At 49.0% G+C, this 18696-nt stretch overlaps 1 protein-coding gene across 3 annotated transcripts; it reads left to right on the top strand.

Moving 5' to 3' along the window:
• Positions 1–5925: 5925 nt before the first annotated feature.
• Positions 5926–12494, top strand: DHRS2 (dehydrogenase/reductase 2). Of its 3 annotated transcripts, none has more exons than NM_001281886.1 (8): positions 5926–6103; positions 6271–6448; positions 6951–7052; positions 10018–10085; positions 10971–11022; positions 11310–11444; positions 11703–11758; positions 11994–12494. In NM_001281886.1, exons 1-8 carry the CDS (start codon positions 5964–5966, stop codon positions 12103–12105), a joined length of 843 nt encoding a protein of 280 aa, NP_001268815.1. In that variant the 5' UTR covers positions 5926–5963; the 3' UTR covers positions 12106–12494. The 3 variants fall into 3 exon arrangements, with proteins under 3 accessions (NP_001268815.1, XP_012668253.1, XP_023363895.1); XM_012812799.2 differs by having other exon boundaries at positions 5964–6103; positions 10974–11022; positions 11994–12202; XM_023508127.1 differs by having other exon boundaries at positions 6024–6103; positions 11310–11458; positions 11994–12202.
• The last annotated feature ends 6202 nt before the right edge of the window (positions 12495–18696 follow it).

The following is an 18696-nucleotide window of genomic DNA, read 5'->3' on the forward strand; positions in this document are numbered from 1 at the left end:
TTGCTGCATAACAAATTACCTTAAAACATAGCAGCTTGAAAATGTGTTGTCTCATAGTCTCTGAGAATCGGAAGTCTGAGAGCAATGTATTTCTCATGAGCTTGTGCATCTGTTAGCTAGGCTGCACTTGTCTCAAGTCTTGTCTGGAGCCAAGATTTTTTTCCCAAGTTCATTCACATGATTAAGTGAGCAGGTCTCAGGTCTTTACTGGCTTCTGGATAGAGGATTCAATTCCTTGCCACATGGCTCTTGCCATAGAGTTGCTCTCAATATGGCAGCCAGGGATGAGAGAGGGCCCAAGACAGAATACTCATGTGTTTTTTTTTTTTTTTTTTGAGACAGAGTCTCACTTTGTTACCCTTGGTAGAGTACCACGACATCACAGCTCACAGTAACCTCAAACTCTTGGGCTCAGCCTCCTGAGTAGCTGGGACTACAGGCATCCACCACAAGGCCTGGCTATTTTCTTAGAGATGGGTCACACTCTTGCTCAGACTGGTTTTGAACTCCTGAGCTCAAGCAATCCACCTACCTTGGCCTCCCAGAGTGCTGGGATTACAGGTATAAGCCACCGTGCCCGGCCCTAGAACACTTGGGTTTTTATAAACTAATCTCAGAAGTGACAGACCATTCCATTTGCCAGCTCACTCTGGTCTGACATAAGGGTATTTGTGCCAGCCAGCAGGGATCATGGGCTGTCTCAGAGGCTGGCTACTTCCATTCTCATCACAGCTCTCTTCTGTCCTAGGAATTCTAATGCTCTTTATGAAGCTGCTTCTTCCTATGACCAAAAATTCCCAAATCATTCCACTTCTTTTTTAACTTACTCTCCTGCTCTTCAGAATTGTTTGCCCAACTGAATGGGTGCTTCCTCTGAAATATCCCATAGTGATCTCAGTGTGACTTTTGCCACACCTTCCTCAGGGCCTTCTTCCCTTTTACATATACCACTCTACATTGTATATATTTTATTCCTGTTTTAGACTGTAAGCTTATTTTCATTTATTTATTTTGGTAAGCTTATTGGAGGTAGGAACTATGCCCAAGTTATCCTTATGTTTGCAGTACTTAATACAGTGCCTAGCATGAAGGAGGTGCCCATGAGATAGTGGGCCCAGATGACAACCTCGGTGGTACGTGGACACCTGGGACTCTACAGCCTTTAGTTCTGGATATTGCCAGAGGCATGACCTGGAGGTTAGGAGAGGAGCTGCTCTGGAGGCTTTGGGACTAAGGCCTGTGGTCTTCTGGCGCTGGTGGAAATGTCTGTGTGGGCTTTGCCTCTTCAGCCAGCTAAGTCTGTAGCTGCCTGTCCTTCTCCTTTCTGCCCCCCATCCCCACCCACTTCCACAGTGTGGAGTCTGGAGTCTGCTTGAGTTGAAGGCTGTGGACCTATGGGTCTGCCTGTTTCTACTGTAGGAGAGCATCTCTGGGGACACTTGGCCTACTAGGAGTGGGACCTTGGTGAGTGGTCCGTGCAGCATTCTGCAGCATATTACTCAGACAGCAAGTCCTGCACACACGCCCTCCAGCTTCCTCCCCAGATGTGGGTGAGGCCTTTTCTCACACGCTCTCCGAATTCTGGGACTATAAATTCCACTAATCCTTGAGTTTTTCATATGGGATCAGCAGTGCCAACCTGTTTTCAGATAGGATCAGCAACCCAACCTGTTGCTTATTCGCATCCTCACAATCAGCTGCAGACTGCCACAACAGAAGAGCTCCTGACCTGTGCTCTGAAGAGACAGTAGCACAGCCAGGTAAGGCTGAATGGCATCACTGTAGCCCAGGATGGGACAGTGTGGCCCAGGCTAAGACTACTTCACTGTCTCCCTGCCTTGCTTTGGGGTCAATGGAAACTGAAACTATCCACCTTCATTCCTTTTTATTCTTTGCACTGATGTTTCTCTCCTTGGCTCTGTGTTTACAGCCTGGTCTTTATTTCTTCTTTGATTCTTATAGCAAAGCTCTTGGTGCAATGGGAGCCCTTAGGACCACCCAAATCAGACCCTTGTTGTATCAAGGTGCAGAAAATGGCTAGAGAGAGAACAGACTTGTCCAAGTTCACACAACTTCTGCTGATTTCTCCTTAGTCTCTCTTCTGTTTTTCAGTGTTTCTAATTATTCCATGTCTCTCATTCTCTCTCCCCTAATCTTTGTTTTCTTTCCTTTTCACTTTCCCTTCCTTTTTCTTTACTCTTTGGACCCAGTGCTAAAAGCCATCCAGCTCCAAGATGGAACTAGGTTGAGAGTGTGTTCAGTTGGCTTCCCTCTCCCATATCTGAATCAGGGCATCTGAATTAGTCAGCTTGGAAAGGGGTATCAGAGCAGGCAGTGAGGCTCTGGGACCACTTGATGCTCCTAGGACATGTGGTCAACCCTGCTCCAGCTGACACTGTGACTGCTTCAGGAGGGAGCATGAGTGAGTGCGTGTGTGTGTGTGTGGGTTGAGTCAGAGGCCTTGAAAGCTGGTTATTCAACCCCTTCTCCCAAAAGAGGGACTTCGAATAGGAAGAGGAAGCAAGGGAAACAGAAGAGGCCTGACCTCATCTTTGCCGATTGTTTACCTGCAACAGGTCAGAGGTGGTTTACCTTACAAAAGTGCAGCTTTCCTGCAAACAACCTGGAAGCAGGTTCAGATAAGCCATGCTTGGTAAGAACCATTGTAGGCTAGAAAGGGTACAGATTTGCTGAGCTGAGAGCATTTCTTAGAGGTGCTATAACTCGAGCTTTCCAGCAGGGGGTGTCCTATTCCAATAAAAGGCAAGTCCTCTTTTCCCTGCTGCCCTTCTAGACAAGGAGACTGGATTCCCTTCACCCTTGAAAGGGGGCTAATCTGTGATCACAGCTGTGGGGGAGGGTGGTGGTGGTGAGGGAAGAGGAAGCCCCCAGGTGGGCATAACAGTGTTTAAAATCTGGTGTCCTGTTAGGAAAGGTAGACCAGCTGGGACTGGAGGAACCCCCTCACTTCCCTGGAAATGTAAGGCTGTAAATATGACCTTGCAGGAAGGAGAGAGCATGTGTGAGCGAGTCAGTGAGAGCAAGCAGAGTGAAAGCAACTGGGGGAAGAAAGGGAGGTGGCCCAGCACCTGCACATGGAAACCATAGCTTGCCTCCCAAAGCAGAGCTTTTGGTTGCCTTTATTACAACACTGAGTACAGACTGATATTTAATCTAATTTTTCTCCAGAATTCCTGAGCAGCACCCATTCACTTATAATTTATAGCTATGGACCCCCAACTCGAGGGAACTGTGTTATGCAAGGGTTGCTAAGGAACGAAGGGAGATGCAGTAGGTAAGGCAGAGGTTGCCTAGTAACCAGCAGTCCCTCGGTGATGGAGTGGCCAGAGCAGGTCTGGAACTGACGAGGGTCTGTAGACAGTCATCCCACACCACAGCCTCCTGAAAGTTCATGTCTGTTGGCCCCTTGGCCTGGAGCTGCCAAAGCATGCTTCTCTGCCTCTTCCCTGCCTCTTCCCCACACTGTTGCGAATGAAAATCATACCCCCAAGTCCCCGAGTGCCCTTCTAACCCCTTGCTCCAACTGCTTCCTCCTTCCTCCCTCATCTGATTTCTAGGGCCTAGCAGGCAGTAGGACTGTCATACTGGAGGAGGCAAAAGCCTCTGGGCCAACACTGGTGTGGAGCTGGAAAATGTGGGGATTAGATAAAAGAGGGTCTCCTAGACAAACATCTCTGGCATTTTTCCAGTTCATGGGGAAATGTCTTTATACCTAAGTCTCTGATGACCGATCTTCCTCCTGCCTTCACACTTGTGCATAGCTACAGGGGCACAGGCTTTCGCTTCTGGGGGCCTCCTGAGGGAGTGGGCTCCACACTGCAGTACAGCTGGGCCTCCATATGCCCGTCCTTCAGAGAGCTTCACTTCAGCACAAGCCTGGAGGGGCCATTCAGAGCCATGGTCACCTTTCTCAGCCAGGAGTCCTCATCTTCTGCACTCCAAGCACATAGGTGTCTCTGCTGTCTCTGAAACACCCTGGACATGCACACCCTCCTCAGTCTGTCCCCCTAGACAGGCCCCTATCAAGACCTTCCTCAACCTTCCAGGTCCTGTTTATCTGCAGCTTCCCCAACCGAGACTTTCCCAGTCCCTTCAGCACTGACCGACCTTTCTGAGCACCCCCTGAGTTTCATGCTCGGGACAGGGCTCAGGGCCCAAGAGGGAGAAGCCAAAGCCTGCCCTTGAGGAGCTCACACTGGTTTGGGCAGCCTCCTCATTCCTGATCCTCAGCTTCCTGGTTAGGATCCTCCCTGGAAACCCTTTGTAAACTGAATGTTTATAATCAGAAATCTTGTTTTGTTTTTTTAAAAAAACAAAGTCCTTTGCATAGAACAACTCTGAGAAAATATTTGAAACTGGCAAATTTGCTTCTAAGAAGGTAATTGGGAGATTTAGTTTTCAAACAAATTTTGATCCGCTTGAATTTTAAAATTTACCATGAGCAAGTAATCTTTACTTTTAAACTTTTTATTGTGAAATATAACACATGTTAAAAGTATAGATACATAGTATACATTATGAAAGTTTTTAGATACACAAAAATCAAGAAACATAAAGTCCACATGAACAGAAACAAATGAAACCCTCCCAGCAACACTGAAAAGCCCAGAAAGTTGAAACTTGAATGGGTGAATCACAAAGGATCCTGTTGACTCTATTTCTTGGAAGTGAAATAATGGACCATAACACAGTCTGTCTCAAAACTTTCATAGTGACCTACACACACACACATATATATCCATGAACACCATGTAACTATCACATTATAAAACACAACAATGCCAGCCCTCGGAAACTTTTTCTCTAATCATAACCCTCCTTTCCCCCAAGAAATCCTCTTCTGATTTTTCTGATAATCACTGTCCTGCATTTCTGTGTAGTTTTATCACTCATTTGCGTTCTTAAATAACATAAAGTTAGTTTTGCTTGTTTTTGAATCTTGTGGAATCACATAATAGTATGTATTTTTGTGTGCCTGGCTTCTTTCGCCCAACTCTTATCTTTTTTAGATTCATTTATGTTGTTCAGAATAGCTTCAGTTCACTAATTTTCGTTATCATACCCATTCCATTATGTAAGAGCAACACACTTTATTTATGCATTACACCATTATCAGGCATGTGGACTTGTTTCCAGTATGGAGCATTCTAGGACAAAGAATGCTGCTGTGGGCGCCTGTGGCTCAAGCGGCTAAGGCGCCAGCCACATACCTAAGGTGGCGGGTTCGAATCCCTAGCCCGGGCCCGCCAAACAACAATGATGGCTGCAACCAAAAAAAAAAAGAATGCTGCTGTGAGCATGTGTGCACACATGACCTCCCTTCTGCAGGCTATGAGGTCCCTCTGCAGTCACTTCCTCACATAGTGCCAAACAGCTTTGGATGGCAAAAATGGTTGTACTTACCCTCCATTCAGTAGTGAATGAGAGTTTCTGTTGATTTTACTTTTCAACTAGAAGCAGTTTATTAAAGTTAATAACTAGTGTAATTATTTGTCCATTCCTGGCATCTCCACTTGGCTGGGAAGCTCCATGGTAGGGGTCCAGAGCTGCTCTGTGGTTCATCAAGGTGTCCTGGCATCTGCTTCCCAGAGATACATAGCAGGTTCTCAGTGCTTGTTTATGGAATGAATGGAAAAATAATCCTTGTCTAGGAATAATGATCCTTGATTGCTAGGTCTCACATTTTTAATTTGTGAGTAATTTCCCCAGTTTTATAACTAGGACATATTCATGGAGTGGTTTCCTGACCTGAGGCTCCAAACTGGAAATAAGTCTATGTGCCCAATTCACCCTGAAGCTCTGCCACTCTTTGCTGCCGGCCTTGTCTGTCAGGGAAGTGAGGGGCTGTATTATCCTCCCACTCATTGATGGCATCAGTGACAAGTGAATTGATTGCTTTTCTCAGGGCTGAATCAGTAGGAAGCAGCCTAGGCACCGCCACCATGCTCCGGGCAGTTACCTTGTTCCGCAGGGGCCTGTTTCGTCCTAGCCCTGGGCTCTCGGTGAGGATGACCAGCAGTGAGATAACCCCAAAGGGCATCTTGGCCAATCAGGTAGCTGTGGTCACCGGTTCCACCGATGGGTGAGTGCCCTCTTGCCCCAGGGGCCTTGACCTTCACAGGGACCTGGGCTTCCTGGGACTCAGTGTTGTAGAGCAGGCCCAGCCTTCTTTATTGATTTCCAGGGCTGAGTGGAGGGAGAACTGTGGGCAGGGCTGGGGCTGACTTGTGCTCTGCATCCCACTCACAGGATCGGCTTTGCCATCGCCCGGCGCCTGGCCCAGGACGGGGCTCACGTGGTGGTCAGCAGCCGGAAGCAGCAGAACGTGGACTGGGCTGTGGCAACACTGCAAGGGGAGGGGCTGAGTGTGACAGGCACCGTGTGCCACGTGGCGAAGGCGGAGGACCGGGAGCGGCTGGTGGCTAAGGTGAGGGGTAGCGGCTGTAAAGACACAGAGAGGAGCACTTGCAGAACCATTTCTTCACTGCTCAGCCCTGGGAAGGCAGAGACCGGGAGGGGGATTTGGGGCCTAGGACTCATCCTGAGACCAAGACTGCTGACAGGCTGACTGAGACCTCACTGTTCACAAGGGCCCTCTGGAAAGTGGCCTGTTCAGGAGAGGACCCTCAGCTCCACCCCACACCCTGGGAGAACCATGGTTGAGGAGAGTCTAAAGGGATGGGGAAGCCCTCCAGAGGGATTCCTGGAGAAGACCTTCTGCCCTGGGGCACCTACACGGGAGCCTGACCTTGAGCCACCCAGGACACTTTCCTTCATGAGAGTTTGGTTTTCACAGGAGCCTTGTACCATTCCTGGTTTGGGCAGCACCTGACCAGCAAGCTTTGCCTGAATGCCCCATGCACTTGAGCTCTGTGAGGGGGAGGCCTCTTTAGGCCATCTCCTCACTCACCCAAGCCCCTCTCTTGTAGGCCCTGGAACACGGTGGGGGTATCGACATCCTCGTGTGCAATGCAGGCGTCAACCCTCTGGTGGGGAGCACTTTGGGGGCCAGTGAGCAGGTCTGGGACAAGGTGAGAGGCTACCCCAAGGAGGCAGCTGAGGGATGGGACAGCCCTGTGCTGGGCTCCAGCACGCTCATCCCCACTGAGACTCCTATCTCCCCTCTAGACATTACTGTAAAGGCAAGCCCTGGATGGCAGGCCTCACCACTTGTCCGCTTGAATGTGACCTGATGCTACTTTCCAGTTTGTTGGTTTTTAAATCTGGCTCCTGCATTCTTTGTTTTCTTTTCTCTTCCTCTCTCTTTTACATTTATTCACTCTGCAAATATTTACTGCTCTGTGCGAGGCACTGCTTCAGGCTCTGGGGACACGGCTGTAAACATACAATAACAGTCTCTAAGAGTCAAGAATTTATATTTTTTAACATCATTTTGTGGGGGCATATATTGGTAACTGTGCTTTCTTCTGGGGGACCCGTACCTGCTGCTGAGAGTCTCTACCCTTCCTAGATTAGGGGTCCTCACTGTCCCTTAGGTGAACCTGCTGTCAGGGCCAGATCCATCCATCTGCATTCTGTAGGCTCAGACATTCCAGCCTGCTACAGTCCACTTAGCGATTCTGCCATCTTGTCTATAAGGGCCTTGAAGTCCATCTTGGGCTTTGTTGTTCTCCTATGACTTCTATTCCCTTCCCTCCTGTCTTTTGTTCCCTGTTTCCTCTGACAGTCTTATTCTTTCTGCCACTGTTAGCATGCTTCCCTCTGCCCCAAGCACGGGCCAAAGCATTTCCTGCCTGCTGGCCTCATCACATTCTGCTCTCCCCAGCTCCTGTGCTCTCATTTGCCGACTTCATCTCCAGGCCAGCCCTCCTTCCTGTCTGCCCTTGGCTGGGTGCCCTTGACTTCATCCTCAGAGATGACCTGAAATCTGAGCTCCCTGCATCCACTGCTGAGGGGCCTCCCCAGGCTCTTTAGCTACCTACTTAATGCCTCCAAAGCATCATTTGTGATTTTATAGCTGGGATTTTATTGCTGACAATCTCCTAACCCTCCTGAGTCATTTTTCCTGTTAGTGTCCCAGTTCATGGGATCATGACTCTTTTTCTCAGAATGGTTTGAAATCTTCCCTCCTGAAGCTGGGGGCACATGCTGATCATTGAACCTTACTTTCTCCGATGCCCCCCTATTCTCCACAGACTTGGTATTCAATGAGCAATTCTGCACCAATGGACAGAAATCGTTGATGATTTGTGCCCCAATCACATCTGCCACCACTGTGGAGGTGAAATTGTCACAAAATGGGTTTAGAATTTACCAGATGCTCTGCTTTGAGCTGAATGCAGCTTTCAGTAGGGGTTCTGTGAGAGGAATTCCTTACCACTCATCTTATTCTTGGGCAAGTTTTTAGTCCTTCCCCGGGCAGACCGTCATTTGCTCCAGCTAGTTGGGAAACCTCTAATCTACCACCACAACCATGTTTTCCACTTCCCTCCTGACCCAGGGACACACCCTCTTTCAGGCTTTGCTCAGGACTCCTTGGCATACAGAGCTACTCTCCCTTCTTTTCTAATGGGGCAGTTTTCTTCAGCAGGGGAGGGAGTCTCACCTTTCCTTCAGCTCGGGTTTGGTCCCCGAGTCTACAGGGGCCTTGTCTCAGCCTGTCACTCAGGTTGGTGCACATGGAGTTTTGGACAGACGTCCCGTGGACTGGGGGCGGGGGAGCCCTATTTTGACCAGGCAACCCTAGAGCTAGCATAATCCTTAAATCCTTTTTATTGGGGACCTCACGCTGATCCTCTCCTTCAAACACCTAAGCCACTTCTCACCATCATGGCTGTCATCCCTGCTTTCCCCCTGCCCTCATCTAAGGTACTGGGTGGGTGAGGGATAAAGGCACGGGGAAAACAGTTGGCAGTCCTGTTCATGTACAGATGTGCAGGCTCAGTCTCTGCATTTTTCTTTCTTTTTTTTTTTTTTTTTTGGACGGAGCCTCAAGCTATCCCCCTGGGTAGAGTGCCATGGCATCACAGCTCACAGCAACCTCCAACTCCTGGGCTCAAGCAAGTCTCCTGCCTCCGCCTCCCAAGTAGCTGGGACTACAGGCGCCCGCCACAATGCCCGGACATTTTTTGGTTGCAGCCATCATTGTTGTTTGGCGGGCCCGGGCTGGGGATTCGAACCCGCCACCTTAGGTGTATGTAGCTGGTGCCTTAGCCGCTTGAGCCACAGGCGCTGAGCCAGTCTCTGCATTTTTCCTTGCTGGTTCCTTTCCTACTTCTCCCCTGTTCCCACACCTACCAGACAGAGTGTCAGGATCTGTGTGGCTGAGCCCAAATCCAGACTTTAGGTGCCTCACTCCCAGAATGGTAATTCTCTGTTGTGTGTCTCTCTTTGTATTGGCCGCAGGAGTGCTTATGCAGGCCCTCACAGCCCAGGTTTCTGTGAGAGAATAATATTATAGAATAATGCTTAGTCCTTACTACATGCTGTGAACTGTGGGCACTAACCTTACTCTTGCTTTTTCTACTTTTCAACACTACAACACCTATTTGATTTGTTTTATCCTGATACATTGTGAGTATGCCTTAAATTCTACTGGGATAAAGCAAGAGCATAAACAAATGAAAGGAGGGGGAGACAAAGAGGACTGTTCTAGAAATCTCCTGCAGCACCTGCTCCCCCTCCATCTGTTTTGCTTTTAGTCTTTTTCCCAGAGACCTCTGCTTTCAGCTTCTTTCTGCACAAGCAAAGCACAGTCCAGTTTCTTTTAAAGGCCTGGACATTTCCTTCCTTCCTCCTTGTTCTGAACAATTCACATTTCCAGGGCTCTGCCCACGGTCTGCAACTTAGCCTGCCTATGAAACCACTAGCAAGTTGGAAACACCTTTTGCCCCAGTCAGAAGGGGGATTCGTGTCTCACAGCTGCACATGTTTGTATCTACTGCGTGAATTATAGGACTCCAGGCATCTTAAGAGAATAGGCTCTAGGCTGACCATGTCTGTCCAGCCTCCCTAATACCTCTACTCTGATTTCAGATCCTGAGTGTGAATGTGAAGGCCCCAGCCCTGCTGCTGCGCCAGCTGCTGCCCCACATGGAAAACAGGTGCTGCAGAGTAGGGGTGGGGACCGGCGTGAGTTGGAGAGCGTGGGGTGCGAGAGTAGAGCTGGGCACAGCCAGAGGGGTGGGGACAGAGGCTGTTTCTCTGGGACCTCCACATTTCCCAGTCTCCTGCTGTGCTGCCCCCTCCTTTGTGTGGCTGCCATTTCTATAATTCTGGTGGCTGCTGGAGGAGGGTGATGCTCCAGGTGCCCAGGTGTACTTTCCTTGGCCTTGACATCACCAGGTTTAGGTCGATGCTGTGCTTTGGTTCCATAAGCTTATGGCCTGGTCATTCTCATCTTTCCTACTCTCTGGTCTCACCAACTTAAAACCTGTAACAGGGTTTGCCCCATTTCTCCCCAGAGGAAGAAAACCATCCCAGACCCCTCCTCATTCCCTGCACCTTGGTCTGCAGGGATCCTGCTTTGATTCCAGATCCTGCAGATCTGACTATGCTCCTTATAGACACATCCCTTAGGAACTGGCTGGGGGCTGTCTTGGACAGAAAGAAGGTTCCTGACTTCATGTCTCCTCTGCCTATCTCTCTGGTCCTCAGAGGCTGCCCAGTGTGGGCACTTGTGCCTCTAGGGTGGGCTTGGCAAAGAAGCAGGTGCTTGCTCTCTCCATCAAGCACCTGGCCAGAAAGGAAGAGGAGTGGAAGGGTTATGAGCATGGGCATCCTATTTATGAGAAGTAGGGCTGGAACCACAGCTCTGCCTCTTGGAGGCTGCTTCCATACCTCTCTGAGCCTCAGTTTCCTCTGCTGTGAAATGGGGATAATCACATGTGTCACTGTTGTGAGGCTGCATTATTTAATGACTGCATCATGGCACCTCCCTCAGTTGTAAGTTGTTAGCTTCATCTCTCCTCTTGTCTGTCTCCTCTCAGGAGGGGCGCTGTCATCCTGGTCTCTTCCACTGCAGCTTATACGCCACGTGTGGTAAGTGCTTGGTCCTTGTGTTCCTGGGTGCCCTTGAGTAGGGGACAACTGGGCTCTGTTTGTCAGAGCCTCTCAGAGACCATGTCCGGGTCAGAGCCCTGCCTCACTCTGTCCTGGGCAGAGCTTGACCCCATGTGGCTGCCCTCCCATCCAGCTCCTGTTCTCAGACAAGGCTGGGGAGAGTTTATCTGGGCTGTGGGCTTGGATGAGAGGGATTCCCTGAAGGTGAGAGACCCAGCTGATGCTTTCTGCCACTCCCCACATTGCTCTCCCCATTCCCTTCCCAGGACCTGGGTGCCTACAATGTAAGCAAGACAGCCCTGCTGGGCCTCACCAGGACCCTGGCACTGGAGTTGGCCCCCAAGGACATTAGGGTGAACTGCCTGGTTCCAGGAGTGATCGAGACCAACTTCAGCAAAGTGGTGAGGACTGGAGTGTGTCCCCCCTCCCTAGTGACTAAGAAATGAAGAGGTGACAGGGGCCTCAGGTCAGCATGCTTATGGTTGAGGTCCTCACTGTCTTCTGAACTCAGCTATGGCCCAGTCCATCAACCCCAAGAAGATGATGGCTCTCCTGAGAAGGGCAAACCTGGCCTGGTTGTTCTGCTGGGCAGCCACCTTTGGGCCCTGCCACCTCCTTATTTTAGCAGCACTGACCCTTTGTCTCTTCTCTTTACCCAGTTACATAAGAACGAGACTTTCTGGAACAACTACAAGGAAAATTATCAGCTGCAAAGGCAAGCAGGGTGTGGAGTTTGGTGGTCTGGGTACAGCTGGGGAGGGGTGGCTGAGTCCATCTCAAAAGCAGACCCCTCTCTGTCTACTGCCCACTCTTTCTACTGTAGTCTGGAGTCCACATGGCCCTGGGAGGGGGTGCACCACCTGGAGCCTACTCCCATGTGTGACCTTTGAGCGTTAGAGCAGCAGAACCAGTGTCCAGGGTGACTGACGTTGTGCCCTCCTCCCATCCAGGATTGGGCGTCCTGAGGACTGCGCAGGACTTGTGTCCTTCCTGTGCTCTCCAGACGCCAGCTACATCACTGGGGAGAACATTGCGGTGGCTGGCTTATCCTCTCGCCTCTGAGTGGGTGGGGATGATGGTGCAGTTGTGGCTCTGGACCAAGAGCTAGGAGATCATCTGGGTCTGGGGATAGAGTCCGCAGCTCTGCCAGACTAGCAATTTGGGGGCTTGCTTATGCTAGGCTTGAGGAAGAAGAAAAACCCTTTAGTGTCTGTATCCTCAGGACTCCTCAGGACTCCTCGGCATGACTATGGTAGATTCCGCTAATCCAACCAGCATGTAGGGCTCTCGGGTGTGGGGCTCTCGGTGTGGGGCTGTGGTGCTTAAGGATTTTATGTGCCTGATGCTTTGATGGAGCCTTAAGAGAAAGAAGAAGAGGCTCAGGCACCTGAAAGATTCCAGCTCTTTCCCCCTGTAATTTGTGATTTAAACATTTCTTTCTTAAAATAAACTCACATTTATCCTGAAGTCTGGAAGTGTCTGGCAAGGGTGGAGCCCTGGGCAACATGGCTGCGTCTCCCGCTGGTTCCTCCCTTCGCTGCTCTCAGCCCTCTGCGGGCAGACACACTGTGGTAGGGAGCAAGGGCGCTGCTTCATGGCAGGCCTGTGTGTGCACGGTTCTCTGAGTTGGACCTGCTGGAGGCTGAGCAAAGATATGTGGGAGGGGGTGGAAACTTCTGGATTCTTCCAGAGAGTCTCTAGGGTAGTATTTCTTGATGTTTTCCTGGGCCACACAGGTCTTTGAGAACCTGAAGAAAAAATAGTTCTACTGTATCTATGTCCAATTCCGGGGAGAAGAGTCAGTGCTGAAGCTCCTCTCAGGGGTAGACCTAGGGACAGCTATTTTGGAAAAGGCCCTATTAATTATCCTGAGTCACATTCAGGGGCACCATCCTTCTGTGTGTACGTGTCCAAGGCCCAGCCCAGTTGAGGAGAAACAGTGGCCTTCGAGTCATCTCTGGCCTGAGGATACCGCTCTGAGACAAGGCTTCCAACCTGACCAGTGGCCAACCTGACCAGTGGCCTTTGTCTCACCAGGGCATCCCCTCTAGGCTTCCTGGGCATGGGTTCTTGTGAGAATAATTCAATTACTAGAACCTTTATTGTCCCCGATTGTGAGCCATACATTGTGCCAGGCACCTGGAAAACACAGATATAAATAAGACCCAGCCTCTCTCAAGTTCCCTCAATGTGGTAGGAAAACAGCAGTAAAACACTCATTTTTTTTTTTTTTGAGACAAGAGTCTCACTATGTTGTCCTTAGTGGAGTGTCATAGTGTCACAGCTCACAGCAACCTCCAACTCTTGGGCTTAAGCCATTCTCTTGCCTCAGCCTCCCAAGTAGCTGGGACTACAGGCGCCTGCTGTAACATCCAGCTACTTTTTGTTGCAGTTGGCATTGCTTAGCTGGCCTGAGCTGGGTTCAAATCCACCAGCCTCATTGTATGTGGCTGGTGCTACATACCAGCATGGAGCCGGTAAAACACTCATTAATAAAGGAGGTAGAAGGTATTCATTTACTTCACACATTTATTCAGTACCATTCCATACCAGGCACTGCTCCCGGAACTTAGGGTACAGCTGTGAACAAAACAAAGATCTTTGCCCTGCAGAGCTTGCATTCGAGTGGGTAGAGACTATAATAAACAACAAACAGATTAAGAATATATATTGTGGGCTTGGCGTGGTCAAGTCCACTAAATATAAATATATAACCTGTAGTCCCAGCTACTTGGGAGGCTGAGGCAAGAGAATCGCTTAAGCCCAAGAGTTGGAGGTTGCTGTGAGCTGTGATGTTACAGCACTCTACAGAGGGTGACAGAGTAAGACTCTGTCTCAAAAAAATGTATATATATATGTATGTACACACACATATATAGTGTTCATAGATACAGAAGAAAAAAGATAAAGTATATGGTAGGGGGCTTTGGGGTGTGGGGGGGTGCACTCAACTTAGGATTCTTGCCCTCTTCCTCTGTTGAAAAACTCATCCTGGAGGATCCCTTGAACTCAGGAGTTCCAGACCAGTCTTAGCAAGAGCAAAATTTTCTACTAAAAATAGAAAAATTAGTCGGGTGTTGTGGTGGGCAACTGTAGTCCCAGGCACTTCAGAAGCTGTGGCAGGAGGATCACTTGAACCCAGGAGTTTGAGGTTGCTATAAGCTAGCCTGGGGCAACAAAGTGAAAGTCTTTCTCCAAAAAAAAAAAAAAAAGTTCCTGGGCCCAAGCTTCCCAGAGCCCTGTGGGGTGAGGAAGCACCCCTCACTGGGGGCAAGAGGGGCGGGGAGGGGGCAGGGAAGGACAGACCTTTGCTCTCTGACCTGGCTTTTCTGTGCTGCCATACCCCTTTGGGCTGTCCTCACAGCCTCACAGGTGGACAGAGCACAGGGTCTCAGGGCTTGACAGGGTTGGGTGAGAATGAGGGCTGGGACCTTTTGAGCCTTCCCATTTCTTTCCACCACCATCTCTTGGGCCAAGTTTCCAGCCCAGAGGCTGTGGGTCATAAATAACAGCACAGATAAGCTTCCCTGGGATAAACACCCTCAGTATTTACCTGGCTCTGAATAGCCCTTGGGTAATACTGAGACTCTTTCAACTATGCTAATAAGTGAAAAACATAAAACAAAACAACCACGTTTGGCCTGGTCTCTTGAGGGTTCTGCTGGCTAGAGTAACCATGTGCTAGGAAGGAGGAAGAAATGGGTCCTATTAGCAATGAAAGGCCAAGAGTGGGACCGATTAGTTTGCAGCTCCTTGGGCATGGGAGGGGGAGAGCCTCAGGACGGGTCAGACGCTGAATATCAGACTCTCTGCTTTGGGAGCACTTTGTGGCCTATTTGTACATTTCAAATTAAACCCCTCATACCTGATTCCTCAAGAAATATCTGAAAAAAGTCTAGGGCCATGGGGATTCAGGGTATGCGGGGATGGCCTCCTGATTAGTCATTTGATAAACTGTCATGGTGGCATTCCAGCCTGAGGGTACTCTATCCACCCCCTCTCCCTCTTCACCAGGTTATGAAGGTGGTGCCACCTGCAGACTCTGCCTGCTTTTTCTTGTTTTTTTCTGAACCATGGTGTGGAAGGTCTTCACCTGTGCACTGAATTCACTGGCTGTCCCGGCCCAGGTTACCCCTGTGGGGCTGGGCTTGCCCAACAGGAGAGAACTTGATGGCAGTGCCATGGGGAGGGTCCAGGGACTATGTTAGAGCATGAGGGGTAGTCCCAGGTGGCCAAAGGCAGTGTAGCTGGATGACTAGAATGTGAAGTATCATGGAGGCTTGGTTCTATAGGATAAGGTGAGGACAGAATGAGTGCATGCCCAAGGCTGTGTTTTTCACCCTTGACTTCAAGTCAACATCCTGGATCAGATCTGACCAAGAAGATGAGCCATCCTTCCTTCTAAAGCCAATGGCCTCCTTGGCCAGTCACACAGTGGGATGGGCACTGATTGAGTGACAGAATAAAGGAAAGATTGGGAATAGGATGGAAATGGAGGAAAGGAATGGTCATAATTCAAGGTTGATAAGGAAGTGCCCTTGCACTTAGCCCCTGGAGGGCAAGGGCACTGTGCCAATGTTGGCATGAGCACTGGAAGGAGCTGTGTAGGTCTGGACTATTTTGTGTGCCCTGTTGACTCAAGGTTGAGAGTTTCTGTCCCTTTAGCTCTTGAAGGCTAAAAGTGGTGGTCCCTATGCAGGAAACATTCTTACAAATTCCAGGAAGCAAATGGCTCCCTTTGCTGAGCATTTTATCAGCATTTGGTGTTTTCTCATTGTAACCCACTTCAGAGAAGTTAGTTTGTCTCTGCGTCTATAGATTATAAATGGCAAGGTTGGAATTTGAATGCAAGTCTATCTCTCAACCACCCTCATAACAAAGTGGTGGTCAGGACTCTGTCAACCCAATTCTCTCCTCAGGCAATTCTATTGGTTTTCTCTTGAAAGCAGAGGCTGAGGGAAGGAGTGAGGGTGTGAGTGGTGAGAGACAATAGAGGAGATTCTCTATAGGAGAATAGGGGGAGCCACCACAGGGACATAATGGAGGGATCCTTGCCATGCAGCAAGGCTCTGTCCCTGGGATCTCCCAAGAGGACTACGGTGTCCCTCCTAAGGATGCCAGGTGGAGTGTTTATCTGTGGACCCTCATCTCCCATCCATCAAGGGTTGTCCCCAGGGTTATCAGCAACCCCGATTCCAGCCACAGAGGAAGATGCTGTCCATAGTGAGAGGTCAAAGACTGGAAATAAGATTATTATGAAACATGAAATGAAAGGAAACAGAGTCAAGATTCTGTGTGGGCAATGTCAGCCTTTATTTCCACCTGGGTGTGGGTGAGCTGAGTTTGAAAAGGAAGCAACTCCAGTTAAGGTGGACAGAAATTTAAAGGGTCAGAAGGGTAGGGGTTTGGCACATTCCCTCTTTCCTAGGTAGGACATTCTATTTGGGCAGGTCAATTCTATTGGGTGGGTTCCTCCATTTGACTCTATCATCCTAGTCTTTTTAGTCTATTATAAGGAGGTGGATGATGGGCGTGGTATCTCTGCTGGATGATGGGCATGGTATCTCTTTGACTGATTTCTGTGTGGGCTACCTGTAAGGAAAAAAGGAAAAGGGGAGAGGGAAGAGAGGGGTGTATATTCATTGTATATTCATTGATATTCATGTAGGGCGAGGATATAAGCAGATGTTTTTGGGGGTGACTGTCTGGTCACCCCAATAAATTAGGAGATGAGACAGAGAATCACAGGTCTGAAACTGAGAATGAGAAAAATTATAATTAGCAGCCCTAAAAGAGGAAATAACCAAGGAGGCCATGATTCCAGCACCATGAGGGTAGAATAGAGGACACAGTATATTACCGCCTATTCCCACCACTGAGATCTGTTTGTTTTAGAGGACTTTTATAAGATGGCAGCATGGAAAAGTTGTCCCCGTGTTTGTTAGAAAAGAAATTGGCTTATTTTCCACTAGCAAAACTACCTGCAGTTCAAATTTTGTGATTGTCTAGGAGACATTCTGATTTTCTAGGGATTGTTAGTCTTTCCCGGCTAGCCTTAAACGGTTGGGAAATTTTGCTAGGTCCTGGGAGTTACTCCAAACCAGAACCTTCAGAAAGACCTGGGCAGTCAGCCTGTGAGGACCTCTACAGGCTGGACACGATTTCGGGGGAGGGTTTAGATTTGGACACTGCTTTGCCCAAAGGCCTGGTTGCTGCACTTAAAACATGTCCCGGGTTGAATTTGTTCTTTCAGAGCACCCCAAGGAGTTTCAATAGGTAGCCTGGTTTTGTCTAATGGTAGAAGCCAATAACTGGAGTTCTGAGAAGTGCTGTTGTTTAGAGGTCTCTTCACGGTTATTGAAGACCTTGAAAGCCAGGTCAATGAGATCTCGCTGATGTTTCTGAGGGCTCTGGGGGGATTTTTGGAGTTTTTTTTTTTTGGATATTAGGTGCAGACTGGGAGATAAAATGCATGCTAATAATGAGTCTGTCCTCGTTGTTCTCTGGAGATAGAGTAGTAGTATAGCAGTGGAGAGCTTTGTTAAGACAGGTTAAAAACTGGGCATGATTTTCATCCTGTTTCTGGGTTATTTCTTTTAATTTATCATAATTTTGCTTTCTTTAGTCCCTCTAAGAGACATTGGACCATGTGGTTACAGAGGCAGACCCCAGGAGCATCAGTTTGGTAATTTCAATTGGGTTGTCCCAGGGAATGGCTCTACCACCCTCTGGAGGGTTTGGTCTATCCTCCATAAATCTTCCATGTGAATCTGAGCCTGGGTCCAGACCTGCTCTCTCTCCTCTGAAGTCAGGGTGGAGGTGAGGATGACATATAAATCATGCCAGTTTAGATGATATAATTGGGTTAGATATCTAAATTCTTGAGAGTATTTTGTGGGATCTGTAGAGAATGAACCAAGTCTCTGACTTACGTGGGACAGGTCTGAGAAAGGAAAAGGAACATGAACGCTGATGATGCCTTTTGTTCCCGCAACCTCTCAGGGGGGATATAGAGGTTATGGTGATCTGGAAATGGAAAACCCAACGGTGTGGCCAGACCTAGTATGGGTTGGGGAAATTGGATTTGCCATGTTTCTTTTCTCTCCCAGTTCCACTCTCTTTTTTCTCTCTACCACATGCAGTGGAAGATGGCTGGGGGGGGGGGGCTGGGTAGAGAGAGAGGGGATGGGGTGGAGCTCTGCAGGTAGGAATGCTGCAGATAGGAATGAGGTTGAGGGAGGAGGGGTTGTGGAGGGGAAGAAGTGGGGAGGGTTGTCTGCCAGGTTGAAAGAAGATAATGGAGATTCAGATGGCTTGGGAAGAGTGGTTTGGCCCATGAAAGGAAAATTTGGGAAGGTTCACAAGATGAACACAAAGAAGGATTGTTTCAGAGGAGGAGGAAGGCCTGAGTGTAGGGGATCTCTGGCCGTTTGCCTAATTTCTGACAGTAATTATTGAGATCAGTGAGGATTGAAAGGCCAAATGTGCCATTTTCTTTTTCTTTTTATTTATTTATTTTTTTTAGGAGACAGAGCCTCAAGCTGTCCCCCTGGGCAGAGTGCCGTAGCATCATAGCTCACAGCAACCTCCAACTCCTGGGCTCAAGTGAGTCTCCTGCCTCTGCCTCCCAAGTAGCTGGGACCACAGGTGCCC

The sequence above is a fragment of the Otolemur garnettii genome, unplaced genomic scaffold (assembly GCF_000181295.1).
Source record: "Otolemur garnettii isolate 467f Iridium unplaced genomic scaffold, OtoGar3 scaffold00225, whole genome shotgun sequence".
Taxonomy (NCBI): domain Eukaryota; kingdom Metazoa; phylum Chordata; class Mammalia; order Primates; family Galagidae; genus Otolemur; species Otolemur garnettii.

What these genes read in the sequence shown, in the direction of transcription:
- DHRS2 (NM_001281886.1), top strand. Translation starts at nt 5,964, where the DNA reads ATGCTCCGGGCAGTTACCTTGTTCCGCAGGGGCCTGTTTCGTCCTAGC. An exon ending in GTGAGCAGGTCTGGGACAAG is followed by an intron (nt 7,053 to 10,017) that starts GTGAGAGGCTAC and finishes CTCTGATTTCAG; the next exon opens with ATCCTGAGTGTGAATGTGAA. An exon ending in CTGCCCCACATGGAAAACAG is followed by an intron (nt 10,086 to 10,970) that starts GTGCTGCAGAGT and finishes GTCTCCTCTCAG; the next exon opens with GAGGGGCGCTGTCATCCTGG.